Here is a 16,820-nt window from a genome sequence, read left to right on the forward strand (position 1 = left end):
ATATATAGAGAAATCTGAATTTTTCTTGGCCTTCAGATTATTGTATCCGTTGAATTTGGCTAAAAGAATATAGTTGTTGGTATGTCAGAGTGAAAATTGGACCCCTTGATCAACTAGACCTTGGAACAGATTTCAGCTTGTAGTATAGTAGTTCCAAATCCAACTTCTAGGGCATAGGTTTTTCTAACCAAACTAACAACTCTAGTTTTACTGAGGCTACCCAAACCCGAGAATCTACGACTCTACGAGCCTTGGGCTACTTTCCATCAAGCTGTTTATTTTTGAAAAAAAAGAGCCACATCAATGCATTTTGCAATGTAGCCGTTCCCGTTGGATATGACATAAAGGAACTATAATTGACACGGGCCAAACATATAAACTTTTGTCTAGCAACTACCTTGTAGGCGCGTCTTGGACAAGTGGATTTACCTTCAGCCTTTTTGCTGCTCACTCTTGTCCACCCTCTCTCATTTCAGCCGCCTGCCTTCTTCTTCTTCTTCTCTCTCTCTCTCTCTCTCTCTCTCTCTCTCTCTCTCTGTGACATCAAAGGAACATTAAAATGCCTGATTCTGTGGACCAGGGAGTAAATAAACTGAGGGACGCAGAAAGAAGACTTGTTCCAGCTCCCGATGACAATTCAGCTAGAAGCTCAAGATCGAAGATCCAAAGTGTTCCAAGAATTCTCCGAAGTCACAGTAATTTGGATAAATACTTCGAGCCAAGAGTACTAGCAATGGGTCCTATCCATCATGATAAGTGCATTGAAGCAGAGAAACTCAAATACACATTGGCAGCAGACTTTGTCAAGGATTCCGGCTGCACCTACGACCAGTTGTACAAGCAGATTCTGGACCGCATCGCTGAAATAAAGGACTGCTACGATAACGAAGCAACAAAGTGCTACGATGATGATGAGACACTCGCCTGGATGTTGTTCATAGATGGATGTTCAACCTTGCAATTCATGCACAAAATTGATCGCTTGGAAGAGTTTGGGATGAACAGAACCCAAGCTGCCTTTGCACGGCTCGACTTGTTCCTGCTAGAGAACCAACTCCCTTATCAAGTCCTCGAGCTATTGATGAGCTCAACCACAAAAGAAGAGGAGCTGTTCAGCAGTATACAGAGTTTTGTTGAAATGCAGATTATTGCAGCAGAAAAGCCACTGGACAGGCTAGGAAGGGCGAAGCAAACGCAATTGAAGATTAGAACTCACGTGCAAGCCATTAGGGCAGCCTATTTATATTCAGTAGCAGGAAACATTCATCATCCTTCTGATAATCCTCGGCCCACTCATCATTATGGTCACCCCACTTATCATCTTCTTGATTTTCTTCGGGAAAGAATGCTAGGACCACCACCAAAGGTTCCCAATGATGATCATCGCAAAGAAGACAATTCACCATCTTTTCGCAATGCACAGGAGCTTAAGGCAGCGGGGGTTTCATTTTAGGCGCAGCAAAACTAGCTCCTTGTGGGACATATATTTTACTTCTCTAGGCTTTGTTGGATTTCTTAATCTTCCTCCAATAAACGAAGACGCAATGTCTTTGTTCTTGTATTTGATAGCCTACGAAATGTGTCCTGATTTCCTAAATAATTTTGGTGTCACCTCTTACTTCGGCTTCCTCAGTTCACTCATTGCTCATCCCGACGATGCTAAGCAGCTACGGTCAGCCCGCATACTTTGCAACTTGCGTGGGAGCGACCAAGCCCTCGCCGACCTCTTTCATGAGATAGGCCCTGATTTGGTGCTTGCCCATCCCATGTACAACTTTATCAATGCCAAATTAGAAAAACACTACAAGACCAAGTGGAAGACATGGTTTGCTGAATTTTTCGAAGATCATTTCAGTAGCCCCTGGGCCATGCTTGCTTTCATTGGAGCTCTAGTAGTGCTTGTCTTAAGCGGCATCCAGACTTGGTACACAGTCCTCAGTTTTTATCGGAAATAGGTTTCCCTATTTACATTTTCAATCCTAATGATGTGTTTATTGCAAAGACAACGTCATTCTAAGGTTTAGGATTTCTCCTCCCTTCTAATCTCTACAAGAATAAAACCAATCTAGTATACTTTTTTTTTATCCTCTGTTTACTTCAAGCCCAGTTAATCAAATGAACAATTTAAATTCTTGAGTATACCTTTGTTCAATCAAATATTTCATTAAAGCCAACAAGCAGAGCAGGAAATCCACAAGCCACAAGCTGCACATTTTGTCAAACAAGTAATATGTTTTCAACTATCTCATACAAACCTTAACATTCCAAAATTCAGTACAACACCAGGAGATATCTCCAACAACGAACCACATAATCACATCAATGAACAATTTAAATTCTTAATTATGCATTTGCATATGAACCTTTTCATGATTGGGTCATGGTCTCCATGAAAGCCTTTGGTGGGGAAGTCCCAATATTGAATTCTTAAGTCCTCAAAATAGGCCATGGTATTCGTCCTAGGAGATAGTCAGCGAATACAGATAGAGCACCAGAAGTGGTGTTGCATTGAAACTTAGGGCTTGAGAGTTCAGAGACGTGGTTGGGTAGGGCTTGAGAGTTGACAGGCCAGAGGATGCTCCAAACTATTTTGGAGTTTTTAATTTATAATTTTTTTTAAAGCAAAATAAAAGAAGTTAACAGATTTAATTCTCTGTTAAATGGTAGGACGCATGTCAAACATTTAAAGTTTTGAGGCCCCTTGATTTGAGGCCTCCGGTGATCACTCTCGGAGCCCAGGCCTAAGGCCGACCATCAGGAGTTATTTGGAGTATTTGTTTTCGTCATTTTCTTTTTATCCAAATTTTAACATGCATGAATTGTACTAGTCTAAATAAATAATTTAATATTATAATTTTATTCAAATCCATATATTGAAATTACTCCATCTAAATCTTAATGAATTACGTGACTCACGTTCTTGATCATTTTATTTGAAAATTTCTCTTCACGGATGCAAACTATACCTTACATGCGCATCACAGTATTGATTCTTATCTTACGACACTAGCTAGCTTTTTCTTTGTTTTTTAGTGAAGGAAACGATCCCAGGTAAGTATTTTAGCAAGTCGTAATATTTATGCCAAGCCAATATTCATGATGAGCAAAACCTTCTCTTTTTTCAAGAGTGTGGCCCAAGATAACATATATGCCACTGCATGATTAAAGTTACAGGCAAACAGAATTTTTATTTTATCTGGTGGGGAAAAAAAGCTTCTTCCTTATGATTGGTGTACTTACTAATAAAATATATACCAATCTTCCCATTCATATAAAGTCAAGCACGTGTACTTATTCTTTCACGAACACCATAAATAGTGTCATCCAAGTATATCAAGGATCTCTCTTCTGAATTAAGCTTCTATTTTCTTGAAGCTCAAGTGATGAATTTCTGTGGCACGTTGCTATATATATATATGCATGCCATAATAGCCAGAGACCACGAAAAAAAAAAAAATTTGAATTGCCACATATCTTCATTTCGACTCGCAGCACTTTGAACTTACATGGCCCAAAAATATGAACACGTAGTTTCCATGGAGAAGAGACTCCAAGAATTCAGGGAAGTAGCAGCAGCAGCAGACGAAGCAAGGTCATCTCGGTATCAAAATATTAATGCCAAACCAAAGATCCAAAGGGTTCCCGTCATGTTCCGAGAAGATCACAAATATTCCCAAAGATACTACGAGCCAAGCGTAATTGCCATCGGTCCTCTCCACCATGGTAATCCAATCCGCCAGCAGGGAGAGAAAGTCAAGCTTCAGTTAGCTGCGAACTTTGTCAAAGACAGTGAGCAGAGAGATGAAGTTTTACTCAAGAAGGTTGAAGAGAAAATCAAGGATTTAAGGGAGTGCTATGCTGAGGAAGCAACAAAGGACTTTGACGATGATTCCCTCACGTGGATGCTGTTCGTTGATGGGTGTTCGACGCTGGAATTCATATACAAATATGAAAAGTTAGAATCTTTTAAGATCAAGAGAGACCAGGTGGCCTTTGCAGAACAGGACATGTTCTTGCTCGAGAACCAACTTCCTTATCAACTCCTCAAGCTGTTGATGAGCTCAAGCAACAAACATCAGGACTTGAAAGACTCAATCGAGAGGTTTGTTCAGATGCACAGTGGCACACCATATCAGCGACAATGGGGAGCAGGCGCACCACGTTCTGAAGACGTAATAATAAGCACAGAACCAGAGCCAACTCATCTTCTTGAGCTTCTTCGGAGAAGAATACTAGGATATCTACCTAAAAACAGTAAGCCAAGTGTCAACATTCGTCCCCCATCTTTTCACAATGTACAAGAGCTTCAGGCAGCTGGGATCCAGTTTAGGCCGGTAAGGGGACCAAGTGTATTGGGCGACATATATTTTAAGAGCTTTCTATGGCTTGGGTTCCTTTATCTTCCCAAAATAAAAGTAGACTACTCGATGGCGCATAAGTTCATGAACTTGATAGCCTACGAAATGTGTCCCGATTTCCAGAACGATTTCGGGGTCACCTCTTACGTAGGCTTCCTCGACTTGCTCATCAAATGTGCGGATGATGTGAAGCATCTGAGGAAAAACCACATACTTCGAAACTTACATGGGAGTGACGAGGAGGTGGCTCAACTCTTCAATGAGATAGGCACTTACTTGGTGCCTAACAATGCTATTTACGGCATTGTTCTACGCAAGATAGAAGATCACTACCAGACCAGGTGGAAGAAATGGATGGGTCAATTCTTTTACGACCATTTCAGCAAGCCCTGGATTTTGGCTTTCATTGGTGTTCTCTCAGGGCTTGGGCTGAGCGCTGTTCAGACGTGGTACTCCGCCAATTCTGATAACCCTTCATCTCCATGCAAGGCCTTACTTGAGTACCTGAAAGCGCGCGGGTACTAAAAGGACTACGTACTTTGGCTAAAGCATAGTCTGGCAGCATGATGTGGTAATTAACATATACGAACATGATAATTATAATGTAATAAGTACACATCAATTGTGCCTAACTTTGTTGTGATCCCTTCACCCTTTTTCAGGTACTAAAAATACATTTGCTGCTTTGCAGTTTGTGCGCTGCATGGTTCTGTACGTAAGTCCCCCCATACTACTTCTTCTAGAGGTTTTTCACAAGTCATAGCTTCTCAAGGGTCCTCTCTCCATTTGGTAATCTACAGTCAACAGATGTGGTTAAAATAAGGCAAGTTGAACATATGTGTGTTTTTTTTTCTTAATTTGGTGGAACTTTTTGTTTGATTTTAGTTGAAGTTTGTGTGTAACATGCTTATTGTAAGTTGTCATTTGATAATCGATGTGATTCTCGGAATAAATAAACAATTTGTGATCCCTTAATTAATCATGCAGATTACATGTTGGAAGCCTCTTGTTTGTTTTATAGCATTCCAAACTTTTTTCTTAAATGAAAAAAAAAAGGATATTGCAAGAGGGATCTCATATTCTGTCAAATTTAACTAATCATATTATGTGAGAGTCAATGTGTTTATTAATGCAATAAGTTGACATCAGAGCAGGTCTTGATATTTTGAGGGCCTTGTGTGAAATTTAAACTAGAGCCCTTATATAATCTAATATGAAAATACTAAAAAAAAATTTGGCCATGACTTAATGTCATAAAACAATTTTTTTTATAACTAAAATTCATCTTCAATTAGCATGTAATAACAATCACAAACCAAATTCATAAATTTTTTAATATTTTCATTTGATAAAATTAAATATTAGTATGTTTGATAAATAAAAAAATTATAGTTCAAGCGAAAGAAGAAGACATGAATTTTTTTTTTAGTTTTGTTTTGAGTGGAAGAAAGTTTTATATATAGGAGAAAGTGCTAGAAACCAGCTTCACCAAATACACTTTTATGTCAAAGTGCTTCTCGCTTGAGTATATATACCGGTTTTATAATATTAATATATATAATATAAAATAAAAACAAAATCGGGGGCTTGTGAGGTGACGCCACATATCAGAGCCACCCCTGGTTGACACTACTAACCATATAATATCAAAGAATATTGTGTTCACTCTGCTAAATCTTTTCACAAAATTGAGTCGGTGAGTTAAATACAACCTTTACTTACATCAAATTTGGAACATTTTAGGATGACAAGGCACATTCAAGCATTATGGTTGAGGTGACTTTGCTTTGCTTTTTGGCGCACATATTTATGTGTAATAATAATTTATACTTGTTAGCTGATTTTGTTTTGAATGTCTAACATTCATGGCTCAAGAATCTAGTTTAGTTATCTGGTGATTTTTTAGAGGAAAATTGTATCTAAATTGACGATTTTACCGGTCCAATAAATAGAAAATTGATGAAATTTGATGGAAAAAGTAAAACTTGGAACACGTGTGATAATTGGAGGACCAAAATGATTCAAAAATTAGTTGGAGGACCAATATAAAACTCGAGTATAACTATATGAATTCATAGACCATTACAGATAGATATTGTTTAAATAAAGAAACTCTTGAAACCAAATGGAATGATAATAAGCTAGCCTCATTTAAGTGATACTATTTTATGATTTTAGTAGATGTATCTGCAAGATGAGTTTTCACCTTGTAAACTCGTAATGTTGCATTTGCTAGACTTCTTATCAAGTAATTAAATTACGATCCTAACGCTCCTAACTTTACTTTCCAAAACTTTTGAGAACTATTGCATGTCACTTGGACATTGATGTTGAGTATCCAATTCCCCATATCCATATCCAAAATGGCTTAGCAAGAGTTTCTATTAAGCGTCTTGCTCGCACTTTACTTTTGAGACATATGCAGCATCGTACTTAAGATTGAGAACTGTTACCAACCATCAATATTCACTTTTACAGTCATTTGTTCGATTGAGAACTATTAAACCAACCATCAATACTCTTTTTACAACCTGCTTTTGAGAGGCAACCCAATATTTCACATTCGAGGCTCTTTGGTTGTGAAGCTTATGTGCCTATTGTTCCCTCACAATAAACTAAAATTGGTCCTCAACGTCGACTGTAGGGTTATATTGACTTTAATTTGCCGCATATTATTCGATATATCTTGAACCCTTCACGGGTGGATTTGTCCAATAAAAAGCTCTCCGTCGCCTGGTGAATTTGTTAAACTAAACTTTGATGGTCTGATGCTGCGATCAGACTATGTAGCTGAGTGTCTTAATGCTTTTGGTTAATCATCTTAATGCTTTTGCTGTGGCAAATAAGCTTCTGCTTCCTGTGATGAGTTGTGAGTCTAAAGTTTTTAGTTGGACCCCAAGCATATAACCAGCTGTTCCTTTTGTAGAGTTTTTACAGAAGTTGCTTAGATACGAGAATAAAGTTGCCAGTAACAACTTTTTGGTTTTCCCAAGCAACAGTGCTTCCATATACAATGATTGGCGTATATGCTAAACTTGTGATGAAGTTAAAGTCATTATCAAATGTGTGAATTTCAAGAAATCATTCTAAGCCTCCCAGGCAAATAAAGTCATTATATTTGCCTTTTCCTTTTAGCCTGGAAAGTCACAAGATGTACTTGCTCAATAGCAAAGTGCATATCCAAATCAAAAATGTTAGGCTTACTACATTTTTCATATCACAATTGTACCACCTCTCTAATAGAAGTGAACTCCATTGTATTGGTGGGCTCCACCTCTATTAGAGAGGTGGTACAATTGTGGTATGAAAAATGTGGTAAGCCTAGTATTACTCTATCCATGCTTATTATAATTAAGTTGAAGTTTGTGTGTAACATGCTTATTATAAGTTGTCATTTCATAATCGATGTGATTCTCAGATTAAAAAAAACAATAAATAAATAAACAATTCGTGATCATGTGTGGCCTTTGTTGTAATTAATCCCTAAATTAATCATGCAGATTAGTCAAATTTAGCTAATCATATTATGTGAGAGTCAATTTGTCTATTAATGCAATAAGTTGCCACTACTGACCATATAATATCAAAGAATATTGTGTCCACTCTGGTAAATTTTTTCACAAAATTGAGTCAAGTGAGTTAAATACAACCTTCGCTTACATCAAATTTGGAACTTTTTAGAACGATAACGCACATTCAAACATTATGGCTTAGGTGACTTTGGTTTGCTTTTTGGCGCACGTATTTATGTATAATAATAAATTATACTTTTCAGCAAATTTTGTTTTGAATGTCTAACATTCATGGCTCAGGAATCTAGTTCAGTTATCGGGTGGGATATTAGAGGATAATTGTATCCAAATTGACAATTTTACCGGTCCAATAGATAGAAAATAGATGAAATTTGAAGGAAAAAGTAAAAATTGGAACATGTGGGATACGGAGGACCAAAATGATTCAAAAATGAGTTGGAGGACCAATATAAAACTCAAGTATATGTTCAAAGACCATTACAGATAGATACTGTTTAAATAAAGAAACTCTCGAAATCAAATGGAATGATAATAAGCTAGCCTCATTTAAGTGATACTATTTTATGTTTTCAGTAAATGCATCTGCAAAATGGGTTTTCACCTTGTAAACTTGCATTTTCAAGACTTCTTATCGAGTAATTAAATTACGAGCACAATTCCTAACGCTCCTAAGTTTACTTTCCAAAACTTTTGATAACGATGTGACTTGGGCATTGATGTTGAGTATCCAATTCCCCATATCCATATCCAAAATGGCTTAGCAGCAGTTTCTATTAAGCGTCTTGCTCGCACTTTGCTTTTGAGTACAAAGCTGCCAATTTTGGAGACATATGCAGCATTATACTTACGACTGAGAACCGTTACCAACCATCAATATTCACTTTAACAATCATTTGCTCGGTTCAGAACTATTATACCAACCATCAATACTCTATTTTACAACTTGCTTTTGAGAGGCAACCCAATATTTCACTTTCGAGGCTTTTTAGTTGTGAAGCTTATATGCCTGTTGTTCCCTCACAATGCACTAAAATTGGTCCTTATTGTCGACTGCAGAGTTATATTGACTTTAATTCGCCGCATATTATTCGATATGTCTTGAACCCTTCACGGGTGGATTTGTCGCAATAAAAAGCTCTCCGTCGCCTGGTGAATTTGTTAAACTAAACTTCGATGGTCTGATGCTGCGATTAGACTATGTAGCTGAGTGTCTTAATGCTTTTGGTTAATCATCTTAATGCTTTTGGTGCCTCTCTGTGTTACTACAGAGTATCAAATTGGTTGTGTTGACTTCTTTTGCCGTGGCAAATAAGCTTCTGCTTCCTGTGATGAGTGTGAGTTTGAGGTTTTTAGTTGGACCCCAAGCATATAACCAGCTGTTCCTTTTGTAGAGTTTTTACAGAACTTGCTTAGATACGAGAATAAAGTTGCAAGCAACAACTTTTTAGTTTTCCCAACCAACAGTTCTTCCATATACAATGATTGGCTGATTGGCTGATTGGCGTATATGCTAAACTTGTGATGAAGTTAAAGTCACTATCAAATGTGTGAATTTCAAGAAATTACTCTAAGCCTCCCATGCAAATAAAGTCATTATATTTGCCTCTTCCTTTTGGCCTGGAAAGTCACAAGATGTACTTGCTCAATAGCAAAGTGCGTATCCAAATATATTTGAATAATAAGGGTGACAGATCCTATATTCTTAGTTAGATTTCAAGTGCCTAAAACCTATAGTTTACTATAAAATGCAGAAACTAGGGAATATCAAAGCTTTGCTTTGTTTAGACGAGCACCTAGAAAAATAGCCTGAGATTGGAAGTGAAAAAACCATAGTTTCCATGGGGGAGGTAACGGAAAGTCGTAAGGAGAAGAGATTCAAAAAATTGAGGGATGCGCCAAAAAGTCCAATACCCAGCTCGCAACCGAAGATCCAAAAGGTTCCCATCATGCTCCGGGATCACAAAAATTTCGACAAATACTATGTGCCAAGGGCAGTAGCAATTGGCCCTTTCCATCATGATAATCCAAGGTGCAAGCTGGCACAAAAATACAAGCGTATGTTGACATCAAAATTTGCCGAATTTGTTGGCCAGAAAGATGAAGATTTGTATAAGAAGATTGAGGAGAAGATCAAAGAACTAAGGGAATGCTACGTCAAGGAAGCAACAGAGCATATTAACGATGATAACCTCGCCTGGATGTTGTTCTTAGATGGGTGTTCAACCTTACAATTCATATACTCCCTCATGAACGAGCATGAAGAGTTTGAGATCAAAAGAGACCAGGTAGCCTTTGCACAGCAAGACTTATTCTTGCTGGAGAATCAAATCCCATATCAAGTCCTCGAGCTGTTGATGAGCTCAAGCGACAAACATGAGGTTTTGAAAGACTCAATCGAGAGGTTTGTTCAGATGCACATTATTGTACCCGTAGAGAAGCAATCAAAAGGGCAGGAACAGGAACATAAGGTAGACATAACAGAAAACACAGAAACAAAGCAACAAGAAGGCTTAACAACAGACACTGATCAGAAGCAACAACCAAAAGAGCCCACTCATCTTCTTGACCTTCTGCGCAAAAGAATTCTAGGTCCACCAAAAAAGGATGTACCAAAGAAAGAAGTTGGAGAGTCCCCTAAACAAACTTTTCGCAATGTGCAGGAGCTTAGTGCAGCCGGTATACATTTTCAGCCCAGTAAGACTAACTTCTTGGGGGACATATCTTTTAAGTCTCATTGCTTTGCAGGATTCCTTAGTCTTCCTCCAATATCAGTAGACGACTCAACAAGGCCTAAGTTCATGAATTTGATAGCCTATGAAATGTGTCCTGATTTCCAAAATGATTACGGGGTTACCTCTTACATAGGTTTCCTCGATGCACTCATTGATCATGCTGACGATGTTAAGAAGCTAAGGTCAGCGTCTGTACTGTTCAACTTTCTGGGGAGTGATGAAGAGGTGACTAAACTCTTCAATGAGATAGGCACTGACTCGGTGCCTAACACTGCCATATACCTCAGTGTTAAAGCCGAATTAGAAAAGCACTACAAAACCAAGTGGAAGACCTGGATGTCTCAGTTCTGTCACGATCATTTCAGTAGCCCCTGGACTATCCTGGCTTTCCTTGGGGTCTTATCAGCACTTGGGTTAAGCGGCATCCAGACCTGGTACACAGTCCATTCTTAACCCTCTCCCTGTGAGGCTGTATGCCCATACTTGAAAACACGGCTACACATAACCTGAGAGATACATACAGTTACTAAAATACATGCTTCAGTTGTTTTTACATGCATTTCTTCTTTCTGGTTTGTTTGGCTACATGGTTTTATACCTTCGAGTTGCCGGTGCCCGTACCGGTACCTAAATAGTCCTCTAGTCATAGTTTTGTGAGGGTCCTCTCAATCTGGTAGTTCCAACCTTTCAGTTCTCATTTAAATTTCTGTGTGTGCAAGTGTGACTATAATAAGCCAAGTTGTCTTAATTGGTTGAGGTGTTTATCAGAATGTAATTTAATTTTGTGTGGCCAATGTGTTTGCAAGTTTTCGTTTAAGCAACCAAGTGATTCCATATGTTGCGTATTTTATGAGTTTCTGTAAACTAACCAGCATGTTACACGTTGTAAGAAACATTTCCTAAACATCTCCAAAGCCCCTTGACAATATTGGTCAGGTGCACAGCAACCTCATCTTAAATCAAATTTTCTGTTCAAATTGACAAAACCAAATGCAACCACCCAAAAAGCTCAGCTTGAATCGAATTTGAAGTTACATTTTCAGTTCTAACCGACCTCAATTAGACCAACTTGACAAAAAGATTAGTCCAAACAATTTCAGATGAGGTGTAAACAAGCTTAGTCCAAACAATTTCAGAAAAATAATTGAGAGTTTTTAGCATTTTGTTTCAGCTTAATGATTTTCTTGGTTACTTGTTGTGACCCTATGAATTCTGCATCAACTTCAATTAACTTTTCCATCTTCAAAACCTGGCCTATATAACTCATGAGTTAGAGGTAATGTCTCAGCAATGCAAAAGTAACCATTATTCTTTTTCGTTTGTTTCCTTTTTTCTTACACAACAAAATGCGTAAACCAAGAGGACAAGAAAACTAACCTTTATTAATTTGATTGCACAGCATTATATATATATTAAACAAATTGACTTGCAAGTAAGCACACAACTAGGTAAATTATTTGAAATTTAAAATAATTAAAGCCATGTTCAACAACAAGAGTTTCTGTAAGCTAAGTATTGTACATATAATAATAAGGTACTGATGATTCCTTTTTCTTCCTTTTTTTTTTTTTTTTTTTCTTTTTGTTATAAAAAAGAGTAGCTGATTCATAATGATTTGCTGACAACTATTAGCAATTGTAAGTATTTTCAAAGATGCAAATTTATCGACGCAATTTGCTTAATACAAATAACATCAGTCCTAATCTCTATCCTGTATCAAGTTGTTGATCATCTTTACCAAAGGAAGAGTCCCCTTTGCCATAATTTCTATTCTACTAGCATTAGAAGCATGAGAAAACAGTGAAAGCCCAAAAAACACAAGATCAGGTAGAAAGAGTCGAGATGACAAGAATCCGTGCCAATAACGGGGTTCTAGATCAAAGAATGCATTGAAAAACCTCCGAGTACTTTTCAAATCAAGCTTAAGCAGAATAGCCATACCAAAACAGAAAAACTCCCTTTGTCTCCTCCTTTCTATGGGCCATAAATCTTTCCAAACTTCTGCAGACAGTTCATTTCCTGAAAGAATTCTATCAGAACCAAGGTACTGAACTATCGCATTTGCAACAATAGGAGCTGCTGCCAGAGTCCTTGCAACCATATAACCAGTTGAAGGATGCACCATCCCAGCTGTACCACCAATTCCAACAACTCTTTGAGGGAGCACTGGAAGGGGGCCCCCCATTGGAATGACACAATGCTCATCCTCTTCAATGCTCTTAATTTTAATGCCTAGGTGCCTTAACCTAGCAACCATTCTATCCTGGATATCTTTCATAGGTACTCCAGGCCGAGCTACCAGGGAAGTTTCTTCAAGAAATATCCTGTTGGATGAAAAAGGCATTGCATATAGAAAAGTAGGGATCCTAGCATTTCTCTCCTTCAGTTCAATATTATTGTTCAAGTGTGAGTCTCTCCAATCCATAAAAACCATCTTATCTACATCAAATGGATGCTCTTCAACCTCCGCCAAAATCCCATAAGCCACTTGGTAACCTGGATTGTAGGGCTTATCATACTGTACAAGGCATCTTGAAAAACCAGTTGCATCAAGAACCACAGCAGCTTGAATAGTGACACCATCATTGCAAATCAACAGTGATTTGTCCTCCTCGTGAATAACCTTATTTACTTTAGCTTGGTGAAATTTGACACCATTCGATATGCATTTTTGCAGCATCTTGGACTTAAGCTGCTTCCTGTTAACCCTTCCATAAGGTCTGTCAAGATCCTTTTTCGTCTGCTCATCTATGAACACAACAGCACCAGACCAGGTAGTGTCCAGGCAATCAAGCAAATCCATGGCCTCAAATTCATCCACCCAAACACCATAATTATTGGGCCAAATTAATTTGGGAGACGGGTCAATCGAGCAAACAGAAAGCCCTGCCGCTGAGACTTGCTGTGCCACGGCAAGTCCTGCAGGGCCGCCGCCCACAACTGCAAGGTCCACCACAAGACCCTTTGATGGGTCATACATGGGAAGCTCAAAGTCAAGACTCTCCTTCTTGGTTTCTGGAACAAGCTCCAGAAGAGCACTGCTACTAGCCTTAACAAGACCAGTCCGGCTCAATTTCATATGAGACTTTCTAAGACCACATCTCAGCTCCTGGTTTTGAAGCTTCGAAGAATTCAAATTACTAACTTTCTCTGAAAACCCATGAAGCGGGTGCAAAAATTCAAGCTTGTTATGAGTTTTAAGTAATGTATCCATGAATTCCCAACACTTTTCCCAGATATCTCCCTAAAACTCAAACTGGGTCGCCTGAAGTTCCTGAAACTACAGTCTGGGCGTGAAAAATTCTCGCAGTTCTCAACTGAGAACTCAAAATTTCCGAGATGGGTTCTCTTTAGGAAACTTAATTTTCACACATACATACAGAAAACAGCAACTGGAGCACTAGCACTAAAGCCAGACCAATCCTTTCAATCCTGAAAAGATTTTTCTGGGAATTTAGAAGAACAAAAGTACAAAAATCTACAAGAAAGGAAGCTCACAGTGAATTAAAGTAGAGAACTTATTGCTTACCAGAGAGCTGAGAGATATGAGAACGAGAGAATAAATCATTTTGCAGCCCAAACTCTCCGAGTGACCCAAAGAGATTTGTATAGGTGAAGCTTGTGTGGCCTGTTCTTGACGACGACAAGCCCAAGTGGTATGTGGTGGATGTCTGCTGTGTCCTCCGTGTCATGTAGTGGCCGCTGTTCCTTGTCACAGTTGAGACACGTGTCAACGTGATCATCATTGTTCTTGTGTTCTTCCTTTGTGAACCAATAATGGAGGTTTAAATCACATCATTTAAGTGACCAATTTTTTTGGTAAGTTGCCGTTTTTTCCTAGTGCAAATTTACCTCTTAAAGACGTCATGCCAAGTGCAAATTTTGGTAAGTTGCCATTTAAGTCACATCATTTAAACTTTTCTTTTTCAGCTAATTAAAGATTTCATCTTCAAGATACTGTGCAAATGAGCAAGGCAAATATGTAATTCAACAATTTAGGTGACATGTTGTTTATACATTCGTAAAGTTGATCACTCCAATCAACTTGATAATATAGTTGTATTAATTTTTAATTTTTTAATTTTTTTAATATTTTACATTTATTTTTCTTTTTTATGAAAAGTAGATGGGAGGGAGGAAATGATATTTTGTTATAAAATATTAGTAGGACTTAATACATATTGCTTTTGAGGTGGGCAACATTCCTTTATTAGAGGGATAGGTAAATTTTGTCACCTTGAATGTCTACTCCATTTTGGCAAAAAGAAAAAGAAATGTTTACTCCATTGGAGGATAAAAGGGTAAATTACTCAAATGGTCCTCAAACTTGTACTCGATTTACATTTCGGTCTCTCAATTAAATTATTAGTCCAAATGGTACATAAACTCTATTTTAATCGCCCATTTGATCCAACCGTCTAATTTTCTGTTAGATTTAACTAAATTTTAGGGTAAATATGACTTTTCATAATTAACAAATAAAATAGGGTTAAAACAAATAAAAAATTATCAAATAATTGAAGAAAAAGAGAAAGAAAAAAAAAATAAAGAGACCCAACCCACCCCTGCCCCCCTTCGACTTCTTCTCCCCATTTTCACAGACCTCTCCATATGGGCATAAATCCCCAAAATTCTCGCAGCAATTTTGGTGTCTTGGAGGGTGAGAAATTGACAGTGGCTGTGATTTTGGGAGGTGGGGTTGGCGGGTGATGAGGAGTTGGGGTCTGGTTCGTTGTTGAATTGGGGTTTTAGGTTCGTTGGGAGGGGTCTGTGGAAGATTTTTATTTTTATTTTTCTCTGTAGTTGCTGGCTCGGTTGGAAGGTGGGGAGGAGTTGGGGTTCTGGGTTCATGGGCCCTGGGGTGGAGCGTGGTTGTTGGATGGGTTTAGGTGGAGAGTGGTTGTGGGATGGGTTTGGGGGTTAGAGCTTGAGGGTGGTGGCCATGGGGGAATGGAGAACAGGGGTATAAGAAAGGTGCCTGGAATGAGTTCAGTTTATGTGGGTTGCCAAGTTCATCAGTTCAGTGCCAGAGATAAGTCACACCCACAGACGATGGAGATTTACATGAAGTTGGATGAGATGATACAAAGGTTGAGATTGGCTGGTTATGTCCCAAATACTGGTTCTCAAGTTTTCTTTGGCGTTGACAGTAGAGATGATGATGCAGATAAGCTGGAGGAGATAGGGCAGGCATTGTTCTGCCACAGTGAAAAGCTGGCAGTCTGTTTTGGACTTATAAGCACAAGAGCTGGCTCAACTCTTTATATTTTCAAGAATCTGTGGATATGTGTAGACTGTCATTCTGCTATGAAAATAGTTTCTCATGTTTATAACCGAGAAATTGTAATCAGGGATCGGAATCAATTTCATTGTTTCAAGCAAGGTTCTTGTTCTTGCTCTGATTATTGGTGATGTGTTGTACATAAATAATGCAAGTGGTGATTAATTAGATTTGTTTGGTACTGGATGCATAGACGTTTCCATGGCAACTACTTTTTTGAAAACTATAATTCACTTCACCATTCCTCTTCTCTCCAATACCATTATCCTTTACAGGTAAGATCAAATATATGAGCACAGACTTACAAATTTTTTTTTTTCTTTCTTTCCCCTCTCTTTAGTTATTTTGACTGATTAATTTATTAATTATTTTTTTTAAATATTTTTGTTCAGCTGGAAGTGCAACACTTCTGAAGCATCTAGTTTTAAGTGCAATTGTTGGAAAATTCCAATTCTTGGTACCTCCCTGATGGGTTGTGGAGGGAGAGAGAGAGAGAGAGAGAGAGAGATATATATATATATATATATATTATTTCATTTTTTAATATTTATTTATTTATAACATACGAAATGACCAATTTACCCTCATATCTAACAGCAACATTGACAGAATGTAACGGTAGGACCAATAGATCGATTAATATATAGTTTATGTACCATTTGGACTAATAATTTAATTGAGGGACCAAAATGTAAATCGAGTACAAGTTTGAGGACCATTTGAGTAATTTACCCGAGGATAAAAATGTTTATGTGGCAAGGCTTGCTTATTCTTTTGCAGAATTTTTTGGAGATGCTCTTAGGTTCTATTTGGTTCGTGGAAAAGATAAGTGAAGGAGGGTTCAAATACAGGACCTTTGCTGCAAGGAAATGTTCTTGACAACTTGAGCTAGAAGTGTTTTACATATTATCCAAAC

The 16,820-nt window shown here is 38.0% G+C and overlaps 3 protein-coding genes and 1 pseudogene across 3 annotated transcripts; 3 read left to right on the forward strand and 1 right to left on the reverse strand.

Moving 5' to 3' along the window:
* Positions 1-559: 559 nt before the first annotated feature.
* Positions 560-1,955, forward strand: LOC117635286 (annotated as a pseudogene).
* Positions 1,956-3,506: 1,551 nt separating this feature from the next.
* On the forward strand, positions 3,507-4,923 carry LOC117635289 (UPF0481 protein At3g47200-like). Its single transcript, XM_034369632.1, has one exon. The coding sequence runs from the start codon at positions 3,507-3,509 to the stop codon at positions 4,881-4,883; it is 1,377 nt and encodes a 458-aa protein (XP_034225523.1). The 3' UTR covers positions 4,884-4,923.
* A 4,732-nt stretch (positions 4,924-9,655) lies between these two features.
* Positions 9,656-11,452, forward strand: LOC117634164 (UPF0481 protein At3g47200-like). Its single transcript, XM_034368114.1, has 2 exons — positions 9,656-11,098; positions 11,155-11,452. Exon 1 carries the CDS (start codon positions 9,730-9,732, stop codon positions 11,074-11,076), a length of 1,347 nt encoding a protein of 448 aa, XP_034224005.1. The 5' UTR covers positions 9,656-9,729; the 3' UTR covers positions 11,077-11,098; positions 11,155-11,452.
* A 772-nt stretch (positions 11,453-12,224) lies between these two features.
* LOC117634163 (lycopene beta cyclase, chloroplastic/chromoplastic) lies at positions 12,225-14,355 on the reverse strand. The gene is made up of 2 exons (XM_034368113.1): positions 14,153-14,355; positions 12,225-14,055 (listed from the first exon to the last, which is right to left on the reverse strand). The coding sequence occupies exon 2, from the start codon at positions 13,835-13,837 to the stop codon at positions 12,323-12,325; it is 1,515 nt and encodes a 504-aa protein (XP_034224004.1). The 5' UTR covers positions 13,838-14,055; positions 14,153-14,355; the 3' UTR covers positions 12,225-12,322.
* Between the last annotated feature and the right edge of the window lie 2,465 nt (positions 14,356-16,820).

Source organism: Prunus dulcis, chromosome 7 (genome assembly GCF_902201215.1).
Source record: "Prunus dulcis chromosome 7, ALMONDv2, whole genome shotgun sequence".
NCBI lineage: Eukaryota > Viridiplantae > Streptophyta > Magnoliopsida > Rosales > Rosaceae > Prunus > Prunus dulcis.